At 42.0% G+C, this 18,682-nt stretch overlaps 1 protein-coding gene across 1 annotated transcript in view; it reads right to left on the reverse strand.

Moving 5' to 3' along the window:
- Window positions 1–18,682, reverse strand: part of COL4A3 (collagen type IV alpha 3 chain) — a 136,572-nt gene that overhangs the window by 40,729 nt on the left and 77,161 nt on the right. Inside the window, exons 10-23 of the mRNA XM_047085607.1 lie at window positions 18,238–18,300; window positions 18,074–18,109; window positions 17,220–17,261; window positions 16,918–16,995; window positions 15,157–15,222; window positions 14,183–14,242; window positions 12,720–12,764; window positions 12,389–12,442; window positions 11,468–11,509; window positions 9,285–9,369; window positions 8,060–8,095; window positions 6,213–6,377; window positions 2,085–2,177; window positions 1,235–1,330 (exon numbers count right to left, since the gene is read on the reverse strand). Of these exons, the coding sequence (XP_046941563.1) occupies window positions 1,235–1,330; window positions 2,085–2,177; window positions 6,213–6,377; window positions 8,060–8,095; window positions 9,285–9,369; window positions 11,468–11,509; window positions 12,389–12,442; window positions 12,720–12,764; window positions 14,183–14,242; window positions 15,157–15,222; window positions 16,918–16,995; window positions 17,220–17,261; window positions 18,074–18,109; window positions 18,238–18,300 (961 nt within the window). The remainder of the gene's footprint in view (window positions 1–1,234; window positions 1,331–2,084; window positions 2,178–6,212; window positions 6,378–8,059; window positions 8,096–9,284; window positions 9,370–11,467; window positions 11,510–12,388; window positions 12,443–12,719; window positions 12,765–14,182; window positions 14,243–15,156; window positions 15,223–16,917; window positions 16,996–17,219; window positions 17,262–18,073; window positions 18,110–18,237; window positions 18,301–18,682) is intronic.

An 18,682-nucleotide genomic window follows, 5' to 3' on the forward strand; every position in this document is an offset into this window, starting at 1 on the left:
GGTGAGGAATAGGCATGGAGGTCCATACGACACCTAGCAGACCAAGGTGGTCATGGCAAAACCAGGACTGCACGTGAAACTGTGTGACAGAGGCCCTGAGTAGCCAGGGGAGAGGCACCAGCGGCAGAGGAACCCAACTAATGAGTAGAGACTTTCTCTACCTCGAGATTTTTGTCCATGGCCAGTTCTGTGACCGAGAAAGGGGAGGTGGGACAGCAGAGACAGTGGACAGTCTGAAGCAACCCTGTGGGGTGGGGAGTCCTGGTCGGACACGGACGTCCAGAAGAGAAGCAACACAGGCTCTGTTTAGCTCGCAGCATATTGGCCTAGAGGATGGTTTTTTTCTTTCAAAAATGGAGTTAGCAAATTTTGAAAAAAAAAAATGAGATTTCAGCTAAAAACCCAAGTTTCTTTCTTCTCATGAAAAAAAGGAAGATTTATCAACACGGGCCTAAAGTGCTGCCAGTAACAACAGACCGGAGCTGGTGCACGATGGCCCCCTCCAATGTGCCTTCCAGTTTACCACAGTCCTCTCCACTCCCTACTGTGCCCCACTGGTGTGCTTTTTTTTTTTTTCTTGCATTTGTATCCTTTTTTTTTTTTTAAGCTTATTTATTTATTTTGAGAGAGAGTGTGAGCGGGGTGGGGCAGAGAGACAGGGAGAGAATCCCAGCAGGTTCTGCGATGTCAGCATGGAGCCCGATGTAGGGATCGATCTCAAGAACCATGAGATCAAGACCTGAGCCAAAATCAAGAGCCAGACCCTCAACCGACTGAGCCACCCAGGCGCCCTTGTACTTGTGTCCTGAATGAAACAGTGCCTATGCTCATGACTCTACCAAAAGTGGGGATTAAAAAAACAAACAAAAAAATCCCAAACAGACTGAAGAGAATTGTGTCTTTTAAGAAAAAAAAGAGAGAGAGAGAGAGCTTATTTCTTTATGGAAGAAAAAAGTGGTGTGTGTTTGGTATGGCTGCCTCACTCCTCCAAGTTACCTGCTGGATCCCTGTAGGAACCCCAGTCTACAATTCCTGGGGAATACCACGGTTTGCTAGAATTCGGCAACTAAAACGGAAAAGGGGAAAAGGCCAGTTTCTGTGTTATTTCGGCTTACTTTATGTTAACTGAGTATACGTTTGAAAATCTCCAAATTCAGGGAAACCCCATCACTGACATTCAGAAGTCTGATACCTTTTTTTTTTTTAACCACCCAGGGAGCTGACCCTTTTGTACCTGGGATTCCTTTCATGCCGTCTAACCCCGGCAATCCTGGGAGGCCCGGAGGCCCTGGGACACAAGGACACTGGGTGCACAGGAGGCCTGGTTCCCCTGCAATGATAGCAGCTTGTTACTCATAAACCCACATCTAGTCCTCAGAAAGGACAGATACTTCCTAACCACACAATCATTTATTACATTAAAATGTGTGTGTGTGTGTGTGTGTGTGTAGTGAAAATCATCTAGGACACTGTGCATTGTTTTATGTTGTTGATTTTTATTTTATTTTATATATATATATATATATATATATTTAAGTTTATTTATTTTTGAGGGTGGGGAGAGGCAGAGAGAAGAGAGAGAGAATCCCAAGCAGGCTCCTCGCTGCCAGCGTGGTGCCCGACTCGGGGGCTTGATCTCACAAAGCATGAGATGATGACGGAGCCGAAATTAAGAGTCGGGTGCTTAACCAAATGAGCCACCCAAGGGCCCCAGACATTGTACATATTAATAAAAAGTCATTCATCTATTAGAACTGCTTACTTTATCCATCTGACCTTCTTAATGTTCTCAGAGGAAATCCTGAGTTAAGCATAAAACATCCTGTATTACAGCCACCTGTCTCCTTCAGTGCCGGATAATACTCATATTCCAGGAACATCCAACAATTTATTGCACGGGTGCTAAATAAATGATTGATTTACAGATAAATGAAAACTTTGAGGTAATTCTTCTGGAAAAGAGGCCAGCCTTGACTGTCTGCAGTTTGGGATCATTGTTGTTTTGGTGGGGGAGGAATCAAATGGGGACAGTAATGATGACGAGCATGGCTTACTTGAATAGAACAACCATTGATTGAACCAACCTTTGGGCCCATCGACTCCTGGGATTCCTGGAAACCCTATAGGGCCTGGAAGTCCACTATCTCCAGGTGGACCTTTGCGAAAAATGATGTCACCTGCAAAAAGACAACACCAGAACTTGATTTTTATCTCTTTATGTGTTTTTGTTCAATTAGCACGTTTCTGCACTATGCATTATTTTATACGCACTCCCCCATATTTGTTTTAGAAGCTGAGTCTTTTGAAGGTTCGTCTACACTGAAGACTGAAGCATGGTGACCAGCTTTTCCTTTCTCATTACACATGTGATTTTTTTAAGTTTATTTATTTTGAGAGACAGAGCGTGTGTGTGTGTGTGAGTAGGGGAGGGGCAGAGAGAGAGAGGGAGAGAGAGAGAATCCCAATGCTCAGTATGGGGCCGGACACAGGGCTTGATCTCACAACTGTGAGATCATTACCTGAGCTGGATGCTTAAGACTGAGCTACCCAGGGGCCCACACAAGTGATGTTTTTTAATACTGGTGCAGTGATTCTTTGAAAGCTCGTTATATGGTTATTTCTCATCATATAATCAACTTGTGTTATTTTATTCAGTTACTTCTAATTATTTCAAGACTATTCTTTTAACATTTTTAGGCAGAGGGTCAAATCTCATTTTTCTATATATCTTGGATACCTTAAATCTTCCTGATACATAGTAGATGCCTAATACAGACTGAGTGAAAAAGTTCTGATAGAATATCATCTGTTTTCTCTGTATTGCTTATTCACATCTATCAAGTTCGTCATTTTTTTTTAACTTTTTTTTTAACTTTTTTAAATTTATTTTTGAGACAGAGAAAGACAGAGCATGAATGGGGGAGGGGCAGAGAGAGAGGGAGACACAGAATCGGAAGCAGGCTCCAGGCTCTGAGCCATCAGCCCAGAGCCCGATGCGGGGCTCGAATTCACGGACCGCGAGATCGTGACCTGGCTAAAATTGGACGCTTAATCGACTGAGCCACCCAGGCGCCCCAAGTTCATCATTTTTAAAGAAAGTTTATTTATTCGTTCTGAGAGAGAGAGAGAGATAATCCCAAGCAGGCTCCACACTGTCAGCACAGAGCCCTACTTGAGACTCAGTCTCACGAACTGTGAGATTATGACCTGAGCCGAAGGAATCAAGAGTCATTTATCCAAGGGATACAGGTGTCCTGTTTCGAAGGGACACATGCACCCCATGTTTATAGCAGCACTATCAACAACAGCCAAAGTATGGAAAGAGCCCAATGGCCATCGATGGATGAATGGATCAAGAAGATGTGGTAGATATACACAATGGAGTATTACTCAGCAATCAAAAAGAATGAAATCTTGCCATTGGTGACTACGTGGATGGAACTGGAGGGTATTATGCTAAGTGAAATTAGTCAGAGAAAGACAAAAATCATATGACTTCACTCCTATGAGGGCTTTAAGAGACAAAACAGATGAACATAAGGGAAGGGAAACAAAAATAATATAAAAACAGGGAGGGGGCAAAACAGAAGAGGCTCATAAATATGGAGAACAAACTGAGGGTTACTGGAGGGGTTGTGGGAGGAGGGATGGGCTAAATGGGTAAGGGGCGCTAAGGAATCTACTCCTGAAAGCATTGTTGCACTATATGCTAACTAATTTGGATGTAAATTTAAAAAAATAAAAAGTAAAACAAGTTAAAAAAAAAAAAAGAAATCAAGGGTCAGACACTTAACTGACTGAGCCACCCAGGTGCCCCTGAGCCTTTCATTCCTAATGTGGGTCTTCAAGAAAGCTCTTTCCAGTCCTTCCACAAGCAGATGCTACTATAATGCGACAACAAACAGCTCATTCTCTTCGGCTTTTCTGTTCTATGACCAAATTTTTGGTCTTGCCATTTCAAATGTAGGCACAAGGCAATACTGATGAAACTAAATATTTGAAAATGGTACCTATAGCTGCCCCAAATTTCAGAGCAACAAGGTACCAGTGGAAACATTTAACTGAGATGGAATGTGGTCCATGTAATGTCTGTTTGACTTGGAAAGGAAGGTTCGTTTTGTGATCCAGTTTTCTATGTCTTTAGAATGACTGGATAGTTATCTTTAAACAAAAAAATCTAACGGTAGTTTTATACTTAATGTAGTCATATGTGTATTTACACATTGATATGTTTGTATTTACTTAAACATTTTCATACTCCTGTCATACTCATTTCAACAAATACTTGAGTACTTACGACGTTCCAGCCCCCTGTGCTATGTTCTCGGCTTAAAACAGCAAACTAGACACTGTCTCTGACCTCCAAGAGCTTTGAGTCTTGTAGGGGAAACTGACAATGACAGGTAACGTGAAAAACTCTCCTACTGGATAAGCTCGGGTGTTACAGGATGTGGGCTCAGTGAAAACTCCCTGTTGGGCTTGAACTTGAAGGTGCGACTCGAAGGGCAGATGGGTGTTGTTTGGCAAAAGATAGGAAGCCAGCGTTGTCTTGGAGGGGAGAGGATGCATGGTGTGCCAGGGAAGGGGCTGTATTACCACAGCACCCCGACTGTGGCACTCATTAGCTACAAGATGTTAGTGTTAATAATTCAGGTAAATGTCTGGCTATTTGAGCAATATTTGAGAAACAATAGAAGCTTCCCTTTAGGCCAATAGCTATTTAAGAAATTATCCCATTAATAAAAAGATACAATATCCAAGAACAGGTTCATCAGGTTCATTTTCTGCAACATGAGCATCCTAAACCCACATCCTGAAAAAGACTCAGAGGACTAGAAATTGTTCACATCCTCAACACGGTGAAACGTTTCAGTTTAGTTTTGCTTTGTTTTCCACGTTGGTTCACGCCATAGCTTAACAGCTTTTGTTCTTGGATATTGTATCTTTTTATTAATGGGATAGTTTCTTAAATAGCTATTGGCCCAAAGGGAAGCTTCTGTTCTTTCTCAAATATTGCTCAGATAGCCAGACATTTACCTGAATTATCTTATTAACACTAAGAGTTTTCCGGATTATTCTTTTGGGTTTTCCAAGTTTATAATCGTACTATCTATAAATAATACATCCTTCCTTTCTTAAAAACAAAATTCCTGGAGCCCCTGGGTGGCTCAGTCGGTTAAGCAATCCGACTCGATTTTGGCTCAGGTCATGGTCTCACAGTTGGTTCGTGAGATCGAGCCCTGAGTGGGGCTCCATTGCTGACTGTGCAGAACCTGCTTGGGGCTGTCTCTCTCCCTCTCTCTCTGCCCCTCCCTCACTCATGCAGCCTCTCCCTCTCTCTCTCAAAATGGGTAAACAAACAAACAAACAAACAAACAGAAAATCCTTGACATGCAGAAAATTCTTAAGGCTATTAGGAGCATTGAGTACAAAACACAAGACCTACAAGGCAGCTTCCAGAGAGGTGTTTGGGACACCAAGAGTGACCCACATGTTCCGAGGTTGTGTGTGCCTACCGGCCAACACAGAGTGCTAGGTGCCTTTACAGGTTGATGCAGAGGAGAGGACACCCCCGGGCATCAGAACTTCCAGAACTTCACATCCTCCAGGCGGCAGCTCTGTGGTCTCTGCCCCAACTTGACCTGGCAGGATCTTGCCTCGTGCCCTTGCTGCACACCTCCAGCCCACACGCTGATGCCAGGGCATAGGATGCCCTGGGAGCCATGCCAACACAGCCTGGAAGTGTGTGTGTGTGTGGGGGGGGGGGGGGAGGGGGTGTGGTTAGTCTGGTCCCGTGGGATATATTCTTGACCCATGATTAATAGAAACAGGTGGATAAATTCTTGCCTCTGTTTCCTCTGGGACAGACTGTCCTGAAACAAAGTTAATACAGCTTCTTGGAGGATATTCTCCAGGGACTGAACAAGCAGTGGCAAACTTGGTCACCCCCTTCTCTGCTTCGCTCCCCCTTGCTCCTGCCCCCCACTGTGCCCTCCGTGGGAACTCAGCCTAAAGCTTTGCTGCACCTGCAAAGCCACCATTCCACCAGAGCTGTTTTCACAGTTAATGCGACGAAACACCAGCAGGAAGATGGCTCTTAAGACCCACACGGACGGATGGCCAAGCTGCAAGTAAGCTTCTCCATCGCCACTGATCTGCACACATCTGTCACTTGGGCCATGGCCACAAAAGGGGCCCCGTTAGGTACCTACCTGGTGGTCCTGGGTATCCCGGTGACCCTATGGGGCCTGGTGCCCCAGGACAACCCGGGGACCCAGGAGGCCCCACTGCATTCTTTCCCGGGGGTCCTCGTTCCCCTTTCCTTCCTTTCACGCCCGGGAATCCAGGGGCTCCTCTGAGGCCAGGCCTTGACGACCCTTGGAGAAAAGAATCATTTTAGCATATTTTAAATTTTTTCCCCGATTCACACATGTTATCTTTCAACTGCAAAATGTAATATATTCGTATTAATAAAAGTTGCCCCATCAAGAGGTATATAAAACATATAAAACAAAGAGAGAATATCTTCCTTCCTTCATCTGTGGCTTTGCTAAACGATCACAGGTCAGCAAAGCTGAGAATGCTCCAGTTCCATGAGGTAATTTATATAATGTATTACAAGGGACTGGGACCGAGTTAGGGGTGCACTGTCGTCTTTTTCTTTAAAAGAACCTCATGATAAATTCTTCAGTATATGCGGTTTTGTGGATGTTTTTTCATTAAAGACTAGAAGATACCAATCTTTCAGTGTCCCAAATGAGAAAGAGAGACCACTGTCACTGGACCTTATTCCCACAGCCAATTGTCTTAGTTATAAAAGGGCGGGATGGGGGGAGGCAGGCATCTCCTGGGAGAGAAGCCAAGCCAGGTGACACAAAGCTCATCTGTCCCTCATAAGGTGACAAGGACATGAAGAGGGGATAAGTCTCGAATCTCTGCCTTGCAAACAGTTTAACTGTGAAGAAGAGAGACCTCACCACCAAAGGGCTATGAAACCAGCAGGGGTAATGACTGATTATTTCTGATTATTGACCATAAAGATTTTGCCATAAAAGCAAATCCATCTGTTTGATGCCCGTTTTAGAGCTTTGTAACTTTTACTCGCTGCTTCCTAAAAGGGGCTGATTCATTACTTGGGGGGTCGGGAGTAGAGAAGAAAGTCCTCCCTAATCTTTGGCCAGACCTCTGATACATCCTTTTGTATTCCAACTTGGTGTATTTTTCCATGCACATGCAAGTACACATAATATTTATCTGTTGATCTATGTTTTTTAACAGTGGGATTATAAGATACATATAGTTCTGCAATCTGCTTAATTTTAATTCATTTTCAAAATTACGTAATAGTTTAATACACAACATGGTATAGAGAAAATTATAATCAACAGCAGGGCTTGTCAAATCTTTGCTGCTTTTTTCATGGTTTCGTTTCCTCTACAAAGTGACACGTGATGGCATTACAGTTATAATTAAAGCCACTGAGGTTAATCCTTGATTAAACGTCCTTGATCCTCGTCTTCCTCTCTCAAGAGGCAACCACTCCAGTGACTCATGGATGTTTTTATACTTTATGGAATTGTCTGCATGTCTGTAAATAATGTACTGTGAAATTTAAAACTTCACATGAATATATATATATATATATATTCTATGTATATATGTATATCTATGTACATACATATATATACATAGTATAATCTATGCATCTTATGCAACATGGGATACACTATGAAAACTCTCTTTTTTTAGCCAGCCTAATGACTGCAAATTACTGTTTTCTACCTCTGTGCCTCCTCTGAGCTTGGAGGCTTCAGTTATTGTGTTACACTTAGTTACAACCGCTGAGAAGTAAAAAAAAAAAAAAAAGCATTTCTAAGTTACTTTGTGTCCATTTTCACTCCCCCCACCCCCATTTCGGCTGTAAATCACAAAGTTAACAATTAGGAAGCTGGAAACACTTTTGGCCCCGTTAGTGAAACATCTGTCCTATGCAAGCAGTGCAAAGGTGATTTTCCTTTTAAGAGCATTTCTGTTGATGCCCTGAGACGCAGGTACCTACCAGCACTTCCAGGAACTCCAGGAGGACCACTGGGACCTATAAATCCGTAACAGTAATTAATCGTTGGCAAGGATATAAACACTCCCCTCCCCCCATTTTTGAAATCTTGGGTGACAATATCGTCATAATCAATAATAAATATTTTCATACTTTTTCTCTACTCCCACAGAGAGAGATAAAGGAAAACTTCGCTGATTGAGACAAACTGCAGAGAAGGAACTAGTCTTAGATGCCTAACATTCAAAAGTGAATCATGCCACCTCTGCACCTTCAAACAATTCCGCAGAGATCTACGAGGAGCCTGCTATGTATGTGACACTTTGTTGGAACGGTTCAGGTGCTAGAAGATGGTGTTCCATCTCCAATAACATCGCACGGGGTTCTAATTCTTGGACACATGGAAGGGATTTATAGTGACCATATATCAGATTAAAAAAAATCTGTGTCTGTAGCTATACTTCTCTGTCCATTTATTTAAGAATGCTAGGTATTTTTACTCTTTTGAGTGAAATTCTCCTTTGAAATCTTATGTGTATCAATAATTTGCCTCAGATCAGTGGTTCTTGATCCCGGCTACACACTAGAATAATCTGGAGAGCTTTTGCAATCTACCAGTGCTCAGCCTCCCCCCTCTCCCCGCCCCCACCTCCAGACAGTTGCATCAGAATCACAGGGATGGGACTTGGCATGTTTTTAGAAGTTCCCAGGGATTCTGATGTGTAACCAGAGAGGAGAGCTCTTGGCCTAGACCTTTCCAATGTATCTACCCAAAGGGACAGAATCTAATAAATGTGACTCTGCTTCATGGTGCCAGGAGTTGGGAAACCCCAGGTTTCAGTCCCTTCTTGTCACTATTATATGGATTTGGTCAAATTACGGTTTTTCAGGGTCTCCATTTTTTCTTTTGTATCCCACTAAGACTGCTGATTCTTTACGTTCCCTCCTCCTGCCCTCTGGCCATTATTAGTGTTTTCTTGTCCGACTTGAACTTCATGCTTGCACACACAAAGAATTTAACTACCTTCTGTGGTATAGCACCTATGGACTATTCATATAAAAGTATGAAAATTAGGAGGCCATGAAAATTGGGAGACCTCTCTTCCCCCTCCCCCCTCCTCCCGCTGCTCCCTGAAAATTCTAGGTCTATAAGCATATGTTACATGTTGCCTGGAGAGAAACACAGGGAAATAGGCAGCAAACGCTTTAGGAAGAAATTTATCCTCACCCTGTGGGCCACGAGCTCCTTTGGGGCCTGGTGGGCCTGGAATTCCTACATCCCCCTTTTCCTGGTATGCATCATAATATTCTGTCTTAAAGGAAAAAGGAACAAATAAAGAGAAAAGATAGCTATTTATGGAGAGCTCACCAAATGCCATGTTCCAATGTCTTTTATTTTGGCCCAAATGATATTTTCCTTATCTTCCTGAATTCATAGGTTTATGTGTTAGCAGAAATATGGTAGTCATATATACATAATGGATACATGTAAAGATAAGAGTTGATGTTTCTGCTATCATGGTATCATATACTTCATGGGCTTTCAGCTAGAAATACATTTTATGATGTGACCCAGCTCACATACTCATAGTTATAAATATACATACATACATATCTAGATATGTGTGAATACGTATGCAGAAATTGAAGTTTCACAAACAGTGACTTACCATTTTGACATTTGATCAATGCTGATTTTTCAGTATATTCTATCTCACCTAATTTTTTTTAATGTTTATTTATTTTTGAGAGAGAGAGAGAGAGGAGGAGCAGACAGAGAGGGAGACACAGAATCAGGAGTAGGCTCCAGGCTCTTGGGCTGACAGCACAGAGTCCGATGCGGGGCTCAAACCCACAAATCGAACCACAGGATCATGACCTGAGCTAAAGTCGGACGCTCAACTGACTGAGCCACCCAGGTGGCCCTATTCTATTTCACTTTTTAAAAACACTTGTCCTCATGGGCTAACTTTATTTCAGAGTCTGTTGGGACCCACACATCAAAAAATACTCTGACTGTTTCTTTAAATTTCAGGATACCAATGACTTGCAATAATTGAGGACTCTTGTTTCTGACATGCTCAGTGGACCTACTGTCGGTCTTTAACCATCTACTTCGTAAGCAGAATTTCCAAGGACGATAATAGAAACTGGAATTAAAACACATACACACAGCAAACTGGGAATGCTAATTCCTCTCCAGCGCAACTGGCAAGGAGATTTCATTTAGAACTTGGTACATTTATCTTAAATGAAAGAAGAGGGGAAAAGAAAAGGTTTGTTTTTTGTTTTGTTTTCCTGTATGCTGCACGGGGCCCATGACTTTGCTGGCTTGTTTAAAAAAGAGGTAACAAGAGTATTGTGGTTAAACACTATGTATACAGTCACAAAAAATAACTCACAATAATAACAGTAATGGTAATATAATAATCTCCATCAAAATCCATAATGGCATATGTGCACCTGCCAAGGGTTGGCTAAGTGCTTTCGCCCTAAGGCCCAATTATTCTTCCCAGCAACTCCACAAAAGTATTTTGGAGCTATTTGCATCTGAGTCACTTATTTGTTGTGTGAAGGTGAGAATTTCCAGGACCTTCCTCACTTTACTTAGTTAAATTACTTAGTTAAATTTACTTAGTTAAATTACTTAGGCTAAGGGGTCTGAGAACGGTGTTAGGAATGGGACCCCCTCACCCCCACCCCCTGACTCTCCTACTACCACCGTCCTTTCTGAATGGCAGCTCCACTCAGCGCATTGAACGTGAGAACCACTGTCCTTTAAGGCAGGAGACGGAGGGATACTGGAAGTCAGAGCCCAGATCTCTTTCACTCATCTCCTTAAGCGACAGGGTCACAAAATAGAGAATGTGCTCTATCTCTGCAGTCAGGAGCTGACAGACATCAGTGCAATCCACATCCACACTGCAGAGAGGAGACAGCCTGCTGAGACGGAGCTTGGGCTTGGGGTCAGTGGCTTCTGCTGGCCCTGGTTGGGCTCGTGCTGCCCAGAAGTGCAGGATGTCATATACCCATGCCCAGACGGAGTGGGTGGAGCTCACTCCCTCTGCCCTGGGTACCCCAGCTGACCTCCACGGCACCCCTCCTGCTCTGCTCAAGGCCACAGGTCACCTGGGGCCATGTGTGATTGAACAAAGGTTTTCTTCTTTCCCACCACCGAGGTGGGCATTGCTAGTGCCTTCCAGAGACCACACAGGACCAAATAGAAATGTTTATCCATTGTCAAATGGACAAATAATGACAACAGCTATTTTCTTCCTTGGTTTGATAAAAAAGTAAATACTATCATCTCTATCTTAACAGTTAATGAGAGACGCCGATTCAAAATTTCCTTGATGCTTTGGAGGACTTGATCACCCATGACAACCGGACATTGTCTTTAGTTACACTTACTGGACCACGGAATCCTGGAGGGCCAATGTCCCCTTTCCACCCCTGTGTTGAAAGACAGTTACAAATTGTGAGTACATTAATCCAAAATATCTATACATTTGGTATACTGAAAAAGCAAAATGCACAGCTAAGTAATAAACTGACTTTGGGTTATTTCCCTGGAGGGCCACATCTGGGGCAAGAATCCTGTCAACAAGGTCCTGAGAAGCAGCTGTGGTTCTAGTGATTTCCAGATTCCCTCCGTGCCAGTACCTTCAGAGGGTGTTTCTATGCATTACACATTCCCACGTTCTCGCCCAGATCTCAGGCACGGCAAAACCAGGCTGTGAGTTATATGCAGTTCCCACTGTCCCAACTCACCTGTAACCCACCCCCTTCCTTACCTACTCAAGAGGGCATTTTCAGAATTGGACAGGAAGTGATATTATTTATTATAGGGTACATCTTGAATCTGCACATATCCTTACACATAACAATTATTTGAAAATGTCTGTAACATGTTGTCGGCAATGCATGAAACGGACTACAGCGCACAATTCATTAATCGTGACCTTTCAGCATGTCATGACCCAGGCTGAGACTCACGGGGTTCAGCCTACACTTGCCCTCCGATGACCTGAAACCCTCGCCTGCAGGACTTCTCCAGCTCCTTCCTCATGAGGAAACTAAATCTCACTGGTCACTGTGTCAGCCAGCTTCTGCCACACAGAGCGAGTTTTATATCTTTCCCACAAAACTGCCCTTCAGGTGTCCATGCAAACTTCACATCCCTCACTTCCTCGTAACAAATATAACTAAGGTATTTTAATGAACACTGGTCGCAATTCCTTGTACCTATTTCCAGGGCATGGTGGGGAAAGGGCGGGCAAAAGCCAACCAGTTAAAAGAGCCTGGAGAAGAGGATGTTAGAGAGAGCATTACCTTAATGCCGTCTTCACCTGGTAACCCAGGGAAGCCCCTGTTGCCTTTGGCTCCCTGTGGAAAAGGGCAGAGAGAATGGGTCAGAAGGCCCACGGGTCAATTTCTTCTGTGGGAAGCAAGAGCAGCTGGAACTCCTTTTTGCAAAGAAAAATTAGGATGGCTCAGATGGTCTCTCTTCACAGTGAGGGTGTTGTACTCTGATTCTCAAATGTAGGTTTAAAAGGCCACATGCTTTTTCTAGATTAGTAACTACTGATGACTCCCCAGAGTGCTTCTTCACCGAATGGAACTGACATTTGAATAACATTGATGGGCCAAATCATGTCTTTACCTCAGTGCCAGGGAAACCAGGGGTTCCATCTTTTCCAGGTTTTCCCTAAAACAAAAACACATCATTTAATAAATACGGAAAACCTAAATGATAACGATCGTCTCCTCTCGACCTCGGGCAAGAGAGCCTGACTGAGACTCCCCACCCATTTGTTAGAAGAAAAAAAAAAAACACTACTAATCATGGAACATGTATGACCTTCTCTTGGTGGGAAAGGCAGAGCCAGTCAGAAGGGGAAATCAGGGGTGGTTAGTGGAAGGAAGATTGGAAATTAAGAGCTAAGCTTCAGTGAGATCTAATACTATCCACCCAAGCTTGGAAGAAAACTTGAAAAAGCAGAGGAGTGGACAAAAAAGCTTAGAAAGAGGGAGGTGTTCACAAACTATTCGAAATGTTGGCAATTCCCCGAACTGCAGATATGCCTGTATTTGAACATACTTATAAAAATATGGTGCAGTGTTCTAAACAGATAGGGCTTTTGGATGACCTATTATGAAGTCTACTCTCCATGACAGAATAAAAACCATACTATTTTTTCTTAGAAAAATATACACTTTTCTCAATGTAAAATTTTTAGAATTTAAACACAATATATGTGGTTAAATATTTCTAAAAATAGAGCTGGCCGGGTGAGTGGACCCTGGCGACTTCAGTGTCCCCACTACCCATGTCACAGCATGTCCCATTTTCTTTGGGGAGCGGCCGTTCCCTCACTCTGTGTGATTCTGATGGGGCTCTCAGTCACAATAACCCTGACCCCGCTGGTCTGGCCAACCCTGGAAACTTCTTCCTGGCGACAGTTCGCTTTCCAGAGTGAGGCATAGAACCAAGTTGGGTCAATTAGAGAGATTCTCTGGGGTTTTATTAATGGCCACAGGGAAACACACTGCCTCCTTGGATGCCATTAATCTGAACTTCTCACCTTTTCTCTCTATTGCCACCTACAAGGAAGAAGGTCATTGTCAAAGGAGAGCATGAGGCCAATCAATGCACACAGAGGGGGAGAAATGGTATGGAGGGCCCCACCCCCCGCCATATTGTTTCAGGCTCTGAAGTCCTTGAAGGCTGTTTCAGCCTTAAACTTCTCAGCTACTTGAACAAATAAGTCTCATTTCTTAAATTTTTTAAAATATTTACTTATTTTTGAGAGAAAGAGACAGAGCATGATGAGCAGGAGAGAGGCAGAGAGAGAGGAAGACACAGATAGGAAGCAGGCTCCAGGCTTCAAGCTGTCAGCATAGAGCTGGACCCAGGGCTCAAACTCACAAACTATAAAATCATGACCTGAGCCAGAGTCAGACGCTTAACTGACTAAACCACCCAGGCACCCCATATTTCCTAAATCTTTAAAAAACTTATAAAAATCTAAGCTAGTTTGAGATGGATATCTTACACTTGCTTCCTAAATAGTCCTGAGTATTTACTAATACAGGCTGCACATGACACTGAATTTCCAAATTTACCTGCGGGCCAGGTTCTCCAGGAGCACCTTTTTCAGCTCCATAAGATTCCCCAGGCGGTCCCTGTATTAATGAGAGTTATATCAAATTGTACATATTATTGGTTTTTTTTTTACTTATCTTGATTGCCATTAACTTTTTCCTTCTGATTATTCTGTTATATTTTAAAAATGTTAAAATCATGGTTCATCTAAGAGGGAAATCTTATTTATAAGTATTCGTTTAAAAATAAATGCTAAAATACAAGATGCTATATGGAAAGAGCCCAAATGCCCATCAACTGATGAATGGATAAAGAAGCTGTGGCATATATAGGCACAATGGAATACTACTTGGCAATGAAAAAAGAATGAAATCTTGCCATTTGCAACAACATGGCTGGAACTGGAGGGTATTATGCTAAGTAAAATAAGTCAGTCAAAGACAGATATCATGTTTTCACTCATATGTGGAATTTGAGAAAGTTAACAGAAGACCACGGGGGAAGGGAGGGGAAAAAAATAGTTACACAGAGAGAGGCAAACCATAAGAGACTCTTAAATACAGAGACCCAACTGAGGGTTGATGTGGGTGGGAGGGCAGGGGGTGGGGAAAATGGGTGGTGGGCATTGAGGAGGGCACTAGTTGGGATGAGCACTGGGTGTTGTATGTAAGTGATGTATCATGGGAATCTACCCCTGAAGCAAAGAGCACACTGTATGTTAGCTAACTTGACAATAAATTATATAATAAAAAAAAAAAAACAAACAGATGTTGAAGATGAATCGTAAGATGGGTGACATTGGGCACATATACCACAGCGTAGGGATTTCAGCTAGAAGTAGGTGTAAAATAATTCTAGTATACTCATGACCTCTGCAGTAAAATACTATCATGCTTTAGCGAATATTAAGATGTAAAAGTAGATCGTATATCAAAATAGGCACTAAGGCTCTACTTTATGTTTCAAGGGAACAGCATGAGTGTAAATGACCTACTGAGGGTCCAGGAGGTCCGGATTTGCCCATGGCTCCCTTGTCCCCTTTCTCTCCCTTGAGGTCCTGCTACAAAAACAATTTCAGGTCATTACACACAGATCAAATAAGATTTTACTGCTTTTCCAGATTTCTCTATCTGTTCAACGTACTGGATTTACAAAGTACTTATGTACCTCTTGTTAACACGACACATTATTGTTTTTCACATTTCAAATGTTATACTTGTGAACCCATTGAAACTAAACACAGACTTTTTTTTTCCTTTTTTTTAAAGAATGTTATCTTCTGGATCAAACTGTGTTCAACCAATTTAATTCCTGCATCAGTTTTCAATAAGCACATTCAAATCATTTTTAATGTATCTTATTTTCATTTTAATATACAGAAATTATTTTCATTGTGATCATTTTCTGAGTATATGTTATGATGAGAATTTGATTTCCATTAATCAGGTTTGTTTGCCCCCTAATTGCATTTTATTGATTGTATTTTCCCTCTTGTGAATCATCTCTTGGGGCATCAGTTTTTTTGTTTTTTTTCAAACTTGATTTTTTCCCCCTTGATCAAATCTTCCAGATCTAGATTTTGTCAAAGTAAGATTTTTTTCCTGTCAATTTCTAGCCAATACAATTTTAGACTTTATTAATTTTATTTTTGTCAATTACCTCTTAAAAGTGGTTATTTTCCTCAGGTAAATTTTTCTCCAATCTTCAATGAGAGTTATTATTTTGATTATACCAAATTTTGCCGTGTTTTGCTTTAACTCTTTTCAGTTTTGTTTTGATAATTTCTATCACTAAAAATTATTTTAATTTTAGTTTATTTTGAGGTGATGAAAGTGTTCTAAAATTGCAGGTGGTAATACTTGTAAACCACATGAATGCACTGAAAGCCACTGAATTGTACATTAGAGAGCAAATTTCATGGTATGTAAATTATATTTCAATAATGTTGTTAAAATTAATTATAACTAAAACCCATGAATTTTATTCTTTAAAATGGATGTGTGAATTATGATACGTGAATTATATTTCAATCAAGCTATTATTGAAAATAATCACAAGTCTTAAAAAGAAGGATGATTTGTGTTTATTTCTTCCACAAGAAAATTGTTAGTTAACCCCTCACTTCCCTCCCCCCATCCCAGGCATTCCAGGATCAACCTAGTGTCTAGGTTTGGGGTATTATATTGTGATTCACTTTTTCTGAGCATTCAGTTCAGTTCTATATCCTGGTCTTTCCAGCTACCCCATGGCAGGAACAAAATGCAAATGTTAATGTCAAAAAACAGGGTCACAGTGTCCTGGGAGAGAAATTAGGGCCAAATGGCCCCTGGGGTTATAATGGCAGATAAAAATGTCTCAGTTGGTTACAATACCAGTCCACCCATATCTTTAGGTCATTACTATCCAGTTGGATCAGAGCCATATAACCATTTTGTTATCATTTATTCAAACATACTCACTGAATCCCCATCTGAGTTGGGAACAGTGAGAAGGGATGGGGATAAGAGGTGAGCAAAATTAGATCCAGGCTCCACCTTCCAGAATCTTGGAAGCTGCTTGCCTCTGATCTTGCCTCACATCCCTGTCTCATTGTTTTCTGGTTCTCCAGTAAAAGATGGGGATAAAATAAAATCCAGAGGTTCAGGCAGGGCTGAACTGGGCTTAGATGGAACTTATAAAAGAGGTAAAAAAGATCGCAAGGACCTCCCCCCAGAAGTGAGAAGACACAACCCTAGTAATAAAGTGGAAGAGTTACCGTTCTGTTATCTGGGCCGGTTAGCGTCACAATAACCGTTCCTGGTGGTCCAGGGGGTCCTGTCAATCCTTTCACACCCTAAACACAAATACACTCAGGAATGCAAAGCTGAACAACATCACCTTTGCTTTTTTGAAAGACAGATGCTCCTTCCCTGTTGGTTCTTTGGTGAGAAGATAGAGCCAATGATAAAGCAAACACACACGTTTATTTCAGTGTCACTCAGTGACTGAGACGTATAGGCTGGTTGCTCTGAGACTTACAATGTCTTGCCCACAAATAAACCCCAGTATTTGAATTACCCGCTCTCCTTTTTGTCCTATCACATTATCGCCCATGTGACCCTGTAAGAAAAGACAAAACAAAATTATTTTTTAAAAAAAATGACTATGAATGGTCTAAACCCACTGAAGTGCCAATGTTTGTAACTGACCATTTACATTTTAATTATAATGTCAGTATTGTCAAAATTATTTTAGCTATTTCTTGGAGGAGAGAGGCACACTATGTTTCTTTCAAAAGTAGAGATCGTGAAATGCAGAAAGCTTACGGGATATACTTAATAGGGCAAATGAAGGCATGATGTGGCATGGGGAAAGGAAACCAGCTCAGAGGACATTTATCTGGCTCAGCCACTAGCTGGTTACCTAACTTTCTGATGCCCTAGTTTTCTCATCTTAAAAAGAAGAAGCAAGGGTAGCTGAACTTTGGGATTCTGAAATTCCTAGAGAGGCTAAGAATACAATTCAGTCTTCAGTAGTAATTTAGCGACATGAGAGAAGAGAAAGACATGCAGGGCCCTTCATTACTGGCTTAAGATCAGGTTGGTTTGGGGAACAGTCCGCTGCAAAAGTTTATAGGATAAAGTATTGGGTGATCAGTAGGATTATCAGAAATGGGAAACCTACGGACTTGCCCTTTCCTGATACGGAGCTCCTTATAACTGAATTATCAGGGATCAAGTTACTAAGTGCAGGGAGAAGGAAGTGAGGGGTGCAGAGCTGTCTGCCCCATTCCTTTCCATGGATTATTCCAGGGAATAATCCTGTGGCTTCCAGAGAGGGTCTGGGCAGTGACCACATGTCCAATCAGGCCAGGTTTGGCTTTTAGCTTGCTTAGGGGTTCTGGCTGTTGTGACACACGAACTATAATCTACCTTAGGTCCCGGAGGTCCCATGGTTCCTGGAAAGCCCTAGAAAAATCGAGAAGTGAAAATTACAGCAGGAAATGTGTACCAAGCCGAAAACTCTGTGTAAAGCTTTTAGCTATAATGAATTTATTAGTTTACAGTGCCTATAGCTGTGATGGCTTCATACTCACAAAGAGCCCTGGAGGGCCAGGTGGACCAACGGGTCCAGGAAAACCTGGAAGGCCTGGTAAGCCCTGTAAATTAAGAGAAGAGGAGGGTAAGTTTAAGTTTACTTCTTACCTAAGAACAATGTCCATTAATTAAATCTATTAATTAATGAAAGTTGAGGAGCATGATGGCTCTCATTCATGGCTGCAGTTAATTACAAAAAAAAAGGGGGGGGGTGGGGAAAGGAAAAAAAAAAGGTGCCTAAAAGCACGTTGCCATGTAGGACAGGTTGCCAGAGATACCTGGATGGTAACATTTCCAGGAGCATGACCAGAGCCGTTGCTTTACTTTAGAAGGGTTTTTAAGTCTTTGAAATTTTGCTTTTGTCTGTGTGTCTGTCTCTCTGTCTGCCTGTCTCTCAGCCAGGCATACTCCTCCCATAGGGCTTTCCACCTGCTCTCCTTCTGT

This window comes from Lynx rufus, unplaced genomic scaffold (assembly GCF_022079265.1).
Source record: "Lynx rufus isolate CCGP_SWC_20201006 ecotype Redwood Valley unplaced genomic scaffold, mLynRuf1.p SCAF_2, whole genome shotgun sequence".
NCBI classification, from domain to species: domain Eukaryota; kingdom Metazoa; phylum Chordata; class Mammalia; order Carnivora; family Felidae; genus Lynx; species Lynx rufus.